The sequence below is a fragment of the Helicoverpa zea genome, chromosome 20, assembly GCF_022581195.2.
Source record: "Helicoverpa zea isolate HzStark_Cry1AcR chromosome 20, ilHelZeax1.1, whole genome shotgun sequence".
Lineage (NCBI taxonomy): Eukaryota > Metazoa > Arthropoda > Insecta > Lepidoptera > Noctuidae > Helicoverpa > Helicoverpa zea.
In genome coordinates this window covers 5,328,257-5,338,302 of record NC_061471.1, presented here as the reverse complement: position 1 = coordinate 5,338,302, position 10,046 = coordinate 5,328,257, and the positions used below count along the sequence as shown (strand labels likewise).

Below are 10,046 nucleotides of genomic sequence, written 5' to 3'. Positions count from 1 at the left end.
GAAAAACTTGAAGAATAGATTACTCCTAAAGTGAGCTGGAAAAAGGTAGGTAGATAGTAAGTATATAAATAAAATGGTGGTGAGATGATCATATCCAAGTCTGCTCACCAGTGATTTCCTCCCGTCCAGTGTGAACAGCTTCCCGCACCTGGATAAGAGGGCCGAGACAGCGTTATATTGGCCCTGAAAGAATTTTCCACGTTGGTCCAGTACCTATCTCTTGAGATAAACTGGTTGAAGCAAACAAACGATAAACTTTACAGATTTTTAATATTGTTATAAATATGAGAATGTTAACAGATCTGAGCTAGGTTAGAATACAATAGATATAGACGCAACTACCAAATAATTCTGTAATAAAGAAAACTTATTAAAATTATTCCAATGAATTGAAAACAACTAATAAGAAAATGATAGCTCATTACTACGCCATGTAACATAAGGGACGTCATTATCCGATATAAGCTCTTTTCACAATATTTTTTATAGGTATAATATTTTCAACTGCAATTTTCAGTTACACGAAGAAAAGAATCGATTATCAACAGTAAACTCGAGTCGAGGTTGATAGCGAGTTCGTAATAACAAGGTACACAGAACCGTGAATGCTAAAAAAGAAAAATATATATAAAGCACTAGCAATTTAGCGTGGTTTCACCTGCATCATATAAACAAGGGGGGTACCAAATACCGCTCTCGGATAAAAAAGCACAGATCTTCTTCGCGCACTTTACCCAATCCTATAACACCATTTTTAACTATCCGTGATAACAGTTTGGTCAAAGGCTTTATTCTATAGAAATAGATATTACGAGATCTCCAATATTCTAAAATGTGCGTTTCGTTAATAAGATGGACTCTAACGATATAACTACGATTAGTGCAGTATATCCACTTTATAAAACTACCTACTGGCTGTTTTCCCGCGGTTTCACCCGTATTCCGTGAGAACTACTACTCGATCCCGGATAAACTATAGCCTAAGATACTCAGCGATAGTCTGGCTTCCCAACAATGAAATAATTTTTCAAATTGGTCAAGTCGTTTTGGAGCCTTTAGGGTGCAAACAAACAGAACAATTTCCTCTTATGATATTAGTATAGATTTGCGATATAGTCTCTTAACTTAGGGTTCAGTCAAATTTCGGACATGTAAACCTTCAAGCCACTTTTCAGCAACAACATGAACGTCCGTTTTTCTTCAAACAAGTTTACTTTGAGACTTCTACGTGAACATTCATAGTATTTTTTTTATAAAAACTGACGTTTACCTATGTTGTCGGTGCACTTGGACTTAAGAGTTTTACTTTAAGTATTATAGATACAGGTAGTCAGGTTTTAGCTTCTTATTAAAATGAATCAGAATCAGAATCCGGTTTTTTAATTCTATCCAGGACTTACCAGATTTGAAATAGTTGGCGCTTTATCAATGAGCAGTGTAAGTAAGTAGTCTTTCAAGGATACTTTTTTAAAGAGATTTCTAGGGTGACAGATACTTTCTAAAAGTGCTAGTGTACCCACAAACTATAGTGGTATTTGCTGCACAGACTTATACAGTTATTGCCAGTTAAATTACAGGAAAATCTATCCAAGTTTACAGTTGTCCAATTCAACACCGAGCTGAGTCGGGTCTATCCGTCTAAGTGAAAATATCTTCTAAGTAGGTAAAAAGCAATGGATCCGTACCTGATACAGTACTGTATAGTTAGAAATACTTATATATATTTTTAAGTCAGTATTTTTATAGTCAAGCAATATAATGTTTAAAAAATAAATTCAATAGATCCGCGAACAAAATTATACATTCGCATAATTCGCAATAATTATACCGAAGTAGTCTGGAGATAAAGGCTGTTTCGTAAATGTGTACCTCTATTACAACATTAATATGGAAAAACGTACTCACGGAGCTCTTGTCTCTAAGTCAGTGTTCCGAATTAAAAAGAGCCTATTCTCGGGCTGATCAAATACGAAAAATATGTAAGAGGTGGTATAAACAAGTCTGGTAGATTGGAATTTCCGGACTTGATGCTACTTAGTTGGTGAAACTAAAGACACTGAATAGAGGCTTGCCACTATTATGTAAGTTTCAAATAAAATAACCGAATTAGTTTGTATGAAATTATATATTAAACTTAAATAAAAACACTATTATTGCATGCATGTCTCTGCGCACATCTCAACAGGTACACCCTACTAGCGCCATCTATCCACAATATTTGGAACTGCGAATACAAAGGCCGTTCAACTTTTTTGTTTTTCTCATAAGAATCACTTCTTGAGTTCTGTGTCAGTGATAGCTTGGACCCCGTGGAGAGTTCGCTTATGTTTCCACATGTCGCCGGACCGTCTGTGAATGGAAACAATACAAACAATTGGTCATTTTTAACAAAATATCCCGATAAGCATCTATTTGTCTAAGAATGTTGCAAAATTATTAACTATATCTTATTAGATATACATATTATAGGCGGAAAATTCATTTCAAAAACCTGTAAGAGTTTATTACGACAGCAGCAAAAATCAAATCAATGGTTTTAAATTTTGTGTATTGACACAACATTCACTTAATATTTTTTATAAGGAAATTAATAAAATCATTGATCCGCCCATCGCTTCCACCATTTTAATATTTATGCACCACGTTACCAAACGTTTGCAACAGATCGGAAGGCGCGCATTACTCTGACTCGCTGGTTCTTTGTAAGAGTGCAGGTAGTTCGCTTGCAATAATACAACTCATTTCGGTCGGAAGGGAGATAAGATTTGAGGTAGATGTCGATGGCGACGTTTTTGGGTATTTTGTGTTCATCCTGCTGTTGACGTAGCTTGGGTAGTGTTGCAAAAAAACCGTTTTTTTTTCTAGTGTGAAAAAACACCTTGAAAAAAAACCAGATAAAAAACTGTTTTTTTTCTGGGCCTTGTTTTTTTCAAGAGTATAATAACTCTAAAATTGTTAGGGCATTTACCGTTAAAGATTAATACTTAAGGTTACATAATAGTCTTAGGTTTATTCTTAAATCTACGGTACTTTTCTGATAAAACAGAACCAAATTTCATGAAAATATTGGCAACATTCATTGATATTAACTCAACGAAAGGGAAATTTTGAAAATTGAACTAAAAAGTAGGCTAGAAAAAAAACCAAATTTAGAAAAAAAACAACGATGCAAAGTTTTTTTTCATGTTTTTTTTCAATAAAGTGAAAAAAAACAAATCGTTTTTTTTTCATTTTACATCACTAAGCTTGGGAATAGTATAGTAAGTGTTTCGTAATCTGAGGTAATGTTAGAACGAAATGAGGAGCCTAGGTTAAAAAAAAAAATGGAAATCGATTAATTATCAAAATCAGCCTATGTCCTTTGGCTCTTAAAACTAAGTGCTTTGGTCACATATCGCGAACCCGGACAATCAGAATTACTTTCGTATTTATAGATGGTACTTGAAAAGGTAGGATAGTTCATTTAAAAAAATATATTTGCTGCATACGTACAAGATTCCCTACTCCGTAATAGATTCAGATTACAAAACCAATCTAATAACTCAGAAAAAAGGGATACAAACCTGAAAGCAGTTCCACAGATGTCACACTCGTGAGGTTTCTCTCCAGTGTGTATCAGCGTGTGCACGGTGCGAGCGTACGGTCTTCTGAATGCTGCTCCACAAATGTCGCAACGATACGGCCTGGAATCATGAAACATACACAAAATGGCAGGTTATGTGTATTGGTCCAGCATTTTCCTAACTGTTGGGGTCGGCTTAAAGTCTAACCGGATGCAGCTGAGTCCATGAGTGTTTTACATAGAGCGACTGCCTATCTGATCTCCTCAACCCAGTTACCAGGCAAGCGCGGTACCCCTTGTAAAGACCGGTTGTCAGACTTTCTGGCTTCTGACTACCCATAACGAGTGCCAAAGATGGTCAAATGACACCCATCGGTATATCGTGCCTTCCAAAACAACGAAGAACTCCTAATAAAAAGATGTGACGTGGAAGGTAGATAATATGAGGTGGGAATTTTTCTTTTGGTTTTATTTTCTTCGGAGCATAGCTAGTGGCTTTTCGATTACATAGATGAGTAAATGGATTTACAATTAAAGGTTTTTAATGCATTCAAAACTCAAAATAGTGATTTTGAGTAGTGAAAGATCCTTCACCGCAATGTTTTAAATTCAACATAAATCCTTTTATGTACACATCAGCCTACATATCGGTAAGTACCATTCCAGGAAATATTTTTGAACATTTCACCTGAATGAATGTGAAAATTAATGAAATACTCGCAATATTTTGTTTACCAAAATAGCCACTAGCATTTTCATTAAATTCAAATGATTATATTGTAGTGCTGCTGACGAGTTCCGAGAATTTCATCCCGCGCAAATTAACGTTTCGCTGTAGATATCAATTATACTTATCAATGATAGCAAAATACTATTGGATCAACCAACTCACTGGAAATATGGTTGCATAAAACAATTGCAAATAAATAATTGAATTGAATAAATAATTCATATTTTAGTGTTATTTGGAAGTTATTTATACTCTTGTCAAAAATGTTATGGAATATATATGTACCATTTAATTGCGTGTGCAATAGGTACATAACCTACTTTTGAAAATGATGAGAACAATAGTACTCATTGGGTAAGGTAGATCCATAATCCAAATGAGGTCGTCAGCGCCATCTGTTAGCGTGACATTAACTTTGTATCCATTGGTCATATCCATAATATCTGAGTACCTAAGTAACTCGATGCAACCGTTTTAAAGGATTAGTTTATAAAGTCTAAGAAAAAAAATCATTTAAAAGCATACAAGAAAAATGATTCCTCTCCCAGCTATTAATTTAATTAACCAGCAGTTAAATCACAAATGAAAATGAACCGACATAACAGTGAGTCAGACTCAATAAAACTGTGTCTGGATGCAAAACAAAAGGATTGTATGATAACCTTTGGTCTGTGTGGATGCGTGCGTGCTCACGCAAGCGTGCGGCGGCAGTGAACGTCTTGGGGCAAGCCGAGCACGCGAAGGGCTTCTCGCCCGTGTGGGTCCTGCGATGGTCGTCGCGCTCCACCTAACACCGACACCGAGCCACATACATTATCATACGGAAAAAATACTGGGAACCATCTCACTCCATCCGATAGTAAATAGCCCGTGCAAGCGTTTTTGCGATTACTCAGTATTTGTGCTGTTTTACTTGCACTTGGCATTGTTTGTAATTAAAGTTATGTAACTCGTAATAATGTATGTACATTTATATATGTACGTGCAGGTGGGAGCCTGCTTTTGTCAGGTGTTTCGACAGCAGTTTCGGTACTTATATACAATTTTACGACTAATGAGCTTTTTTAATCAAAAGGAAGGCAGTAAGTATGTTGAGTGAGATGTTCCCAAATTCAGTTAAAAGCTTAAACTACACCTCATTCGTTAATGAGGTGCAGGTAAGTACAAAATAAATCAGACATAGGAAGGCACCTTAACTTTGAAGGCCTTAGGACATAAATCACAGGGGTAGGGTCGCTCTCCGGTATGCATCCGCATGTGGATGGCCAGGTGACCAGACTGGTTGAAGCGGCGCCCGCACACCCGACAAGGGTAACCCTGAAACATGAAAACATTGGCTAAAATTCTACCTCCCTATAAGCATCGAAGAAAGTGAAATATCTCGTAGCTTGACGTAGCATAAACGGAGGGAAAAAATGTGAGCTAGCATGTAAGCTCAGTCAATCATGAATTATAGATGCTATTTTATAGCTCTAAAGATAAGATTACCTATAGTCACGATAATTGAATAATCCTTGAGTTTCCTTGAAATAAACCACTATTTAAGAAAAATAAATGCTGCACTCCGTAAATTGATAACAATTATAAGTATGAAGTATTATTGTTTTTTCTTTAAATGACAACAAATGATTAAGTATCAGTGTTTATTTTCTGCGAATGGCACGGATTTTTTTATACGTCGATGCTTCTAGGAACTCCTACGCTCAGTTCAGGGAACCCCTTCTGAGAAAACCTAAGGGCGTGACGATATCTAATATTCTTGCCCTCTAACGAAGTAACCAGAATATTATGCTGTTTCTAAGATTATATCTATACTACATTTATTACCCTACTGCATCGAGTACCAAGAGTACCTAGATTTACTCATTTGTGCTTGGAGATGGACAAAAATTATCTACCGACGAGCTCAGCAGACCTCAAACACCATGAACTCCAGAAGGTACATGGGTGTATTTTAGTCAGCTAGACGTTTCTTAATAAAACAACTGAAGCCTTGATGGTTTTATCAAGAGATTGAGATATCTTCTTGGAAGTAGCGCCAGTAAGTCCTGTAACCCGTCCCAATAATTGCCATGTGTGCGGTACATCTAACCCATAAGTACATAAAAGGCGTATGTAAGTAGGTAGGTACAAAACATTATCCAATCACATTAGTAACACGTTAAATTTCACTCGTTTGACTTTTAAAATGAGCGTGGGTTTTCAGATTGAATGCTATTGATCTATTTTTGAGAGCAGATTCCCAACCTTTGTTGCTTGGGCGTCGCCGCTTATAGAGTCTATAAGTTTTGAAAAAGCTTTGCCGAATGTCGATGTTCAAGAGGAGTTTCTGAATCAACCCGGGACTTATAATACTCCACTGCAATAAAGATACCTGGGCTGGTTTTATTTTTGAGTTTCAAAATTAGTGGAAACAAAATCTGGGGCATAATTACAGTGGTACAAACAGAGCATGCATAAAAAGGTATATCCAAAAAGATTGACTGTTCAATTAAGAATATTCCTTTGGACGTACCTAGGTCACAGATTACTAAACAGTTACTATATAGGCCTAAGCACAGGCCTAAAGTGCCCGAAGAACCATCAGTATACGTTAAAACATTTTCGTCAATACAACAGAAATGAGTTTCTACTCGAACAATAAACTGAAATAAGTCGAGTATGTTGTATAACGTACTGGCTTAGTAACTTTGTGCATTTTCTTGTGCGTGTGCAGCGCACACATGCTGCCCAGCACTTTGTCACATTCCTCGCATACGTAGGCCATCAGCGGAGCGCCCGGGGGTCGGTCCTCGCCTCGCTTGTGGCGGTACAGCTCCCTGAAACCACATCCACTAAATTAGTACTTTTTCCGCTAGCAAGCATTGTTTTGTGTTCGGTTTCATTATCGGCTACCAGCTAGTATAAGCGAGCGAAGGAAACTTTAATGAAATTGGTTTGATCTTTTGATCTGGGAATCATAGAATCAGTTATTATGTACCTATATAACACACTTGTATATTGGTTTGAAAAAGGAAGAGGTTTTATAGTTCATCAATCACAAAAATGCAAAATATGTCATAGACATTTAACTGCTACTGCCATCTATTGTAGGAACACGAAACTAAATATACTTTCATACTTTGCTAGTGGGGACTTGAGCAGAATACAAGCTATGAGGATAAGACTTAATTGAGGTAAATGCAGCTACATTTCTCTTTCCTTATGTACGGGAATTATGTGTGACTGTGAAATTAAATAGGTCTGTGACAATTTTTATTACCTAGCTGTAGCGAACAGTTGGTTACAAGAGCCACAGTTCCACATTTTGCTATTCCCGCCATTTGTGTACGACCGTCGATTGTTTCTGGCGGGCGGAGGACGGTGGTGCTCCAAGGAGTGCATCTTCAACTCTTCAGCAGATGCATACTGCTTCCCACAGATGTCACAAGCGTAACATACTTCAGGACCTTGAGATATGTTAGTATCTAAGTCGCAGCTGCCCTATGAAATGATACAGTGGTTCTTAAAAACTTAAATTCATGGTTAAATATATGTAAATAGGTACTCTCTTGTTTTTTGGACAGTTACAGTCAAGCGCGATCTAGCTGGCTTACCTATCGCATAATTGGATTGTGAGAGGAGTGTGGATGTCTTATAAAACAGGGGCACGATTCTCCTAATTTTATTTAAGCAACATACGATTCACGTTCGACTGCGATCCAATCCCGACTCGATTACGATTGATACGTATGTGGCATTCCGCTATTTTCTCTTTGAAATAAACGTTTTTATCCTTTTCTGTCATTTAATAATGAATCATTTTGTTTGCAAATGATTGACGATTGCAATATGATTGTAGAGCAAACTACCGTATAGACCAAAATCACCAAAATGGCAAACCAATCGAATTTCGTTGGAATACGATTGGTCTTATATTAGTAGCAGAATGCCCGATATGTTTAAAAGTGCTATTGCGATTCGATTTCGATTCGATTTCTATTCAAGTTTGACATTATTAACTTAGGAGAATCGGGCCTCAGCTCATTTAGAGAAAATTTGACATTTACTATGAGTAAAAATTAAGGCCAAGATGATAACTTTGCTTACGTTTCCATCCTCATAATAACTGTTCTGGTCTTCTATGAAGCAGGTCAAGCGGTGCCTGTCTAAGGCATCCCCGTCAGCGAACAGTCCGTTACAAAAGTCGCACACGTACATTGTGTTCAGTTTGCGATATGTGACGCCACTCTTGCCGTCTGATGCGATGCAGCATAGTTGTTCTAGAAACATCCATGAGATCTTAAGTTTCAAATCTTTTTCAGTTTTAACTCGTCTTCCTAGAAGAACCTACCTATCTACAGACTATCGTATTTTTCTTTATCATGCACTTCCTTGAAAACACATGATGTGCCATTTACCCATGTATAAGTCCAATGACCTAATGTTTTTAACAACAACCGAAAATCCATAATCCATCCATAAATATTTAAATTCCAAATAATACCTATATAATATAATCCTCGTTGACTTTACCTGTGGGTTCAACTTCCAGAGCCGTTGATAACACACGTTCACACATTCGGCACACGAGCCACTCGGACTCAAAGTTTTCATTACTGTGGGTGGGTTCTAAAAAGAAAGGATTATTTTAGATATCTTAACGATATTAATTACGCCTATGTAAGTATTTATTAAATTACTACGCAAAATTATTTGAATCAAAGGAGGTCAAACCTGGCACGGTCCTCTTTTCACCTTTGTCATTGACACTGGCCGGCAATAAAGTAGTCTGAGGCTGGTCTATGGAACTATCCGATGTGTGGAGCGATATTGTGTGGTCTAGCAGATCAGCTTCTGTTGTAAATATCTCATGACAAATCACACAAGAATGCAGCGCAAGCAGGTCAGGCCCGGTGCTTTCACTAGTCTGGAAAATACAAATAGGTAAGTATTTATACCTTAAGCTTAGTAAATAACTCGGCCCAAACTACCTAATTAACTAACTACACATGGTCTACAGAATTATAGCTAGAATTCAAGTGAACCTGCGTCTTCCCTGAAGAATCCTGAAGAGGCAGTAAGAATTGATTAACAGTATTCTCATCAAGCAAAGTGGGTTCGTAGTTAAACAAATTATCTGACTGCACAATATACAATTCCGTGTTTTGTAGTTCAAGATTCGGGTTATTTTCTTGGAATAAAGTAGTATTATCTACATTGAAAAATCTTCCAGAATCGTTTGAATGGAACGATAATTGGTTTTCTACAGTATTCATTATACCAGTAATATCTGGTGGATTTTTATTATCATTGGTCAAGGTTCCGTTGGGGTCTGCGTCGGTGGAGAAAATTAAATCGTCTGGATCATAAGTTTCCGATAACTCTTTGTACGGGTAATCAGGAGGATCAAACATCATTTTTGCTGAAACAATTTTATAATTAGGTTCATAATGAAGTAGGTTCAATTGTAACTAGCTACTTAAACTTGAAGGATTATATTATAATAACCATTAAATATAATAAGGTCAATAGGCATTTCAGGAATAATCAGTTTTTTTTACAACTAAAAATGGAGTTTCAAATCTGACTATATGCTTGGATTTACAACGTCCTAGCAACTATAGTTATTGAAACATCTTAAAATAATTCGTAAATCCCGCGTAAAATGTGATAGTGGCAATATTTTCTATTTTTAAATTTCCTCACTTTGACGTTTGTAGGTAGGTACTTATTCCATTCAACTTAACTTTTTAGGACAAGTTTTGGTTCAAT

General features: G+C 36.6%; 1 protein-coding gene across 1 annotated transcript; it reads right to left on the bottom strand.

Annotated features, from left to right (window-relative positions):
• Window positions 1–2,106: 2,106 nt before the first annotated feature.
• On the bottom strand, window positions 2,107–9,691 carry LOC124640317 (zinc finger protein 43-like). The gene is made up of 10 exons (XM_047178033.1): window positions 9,282–9,691; window positions 9,030–9,232; window positions 8,808–8,903; window positions 8,382–8,554; window positions 7,555–7,775; window positions 6,970–7,111; window positions 5,484–5,609; window positions 4,955–5,079; window positions 3,564–3,683; window positions 2,107–2,349 (listed from the first exon to the last, which is right to left on the bottom strand). Exons 1-10 carry the CDS (start codon window positions 9,689–9,691, stop codon window positions 2,271–2,273), a joined length of 1,695 nt encoding a protein of 564 aa, XP_047033989.1. The 3' UTR covers window positions 2,107–2,270.
• Window positions 9,692–10,046: the final 355 nt, after the last annotated feature.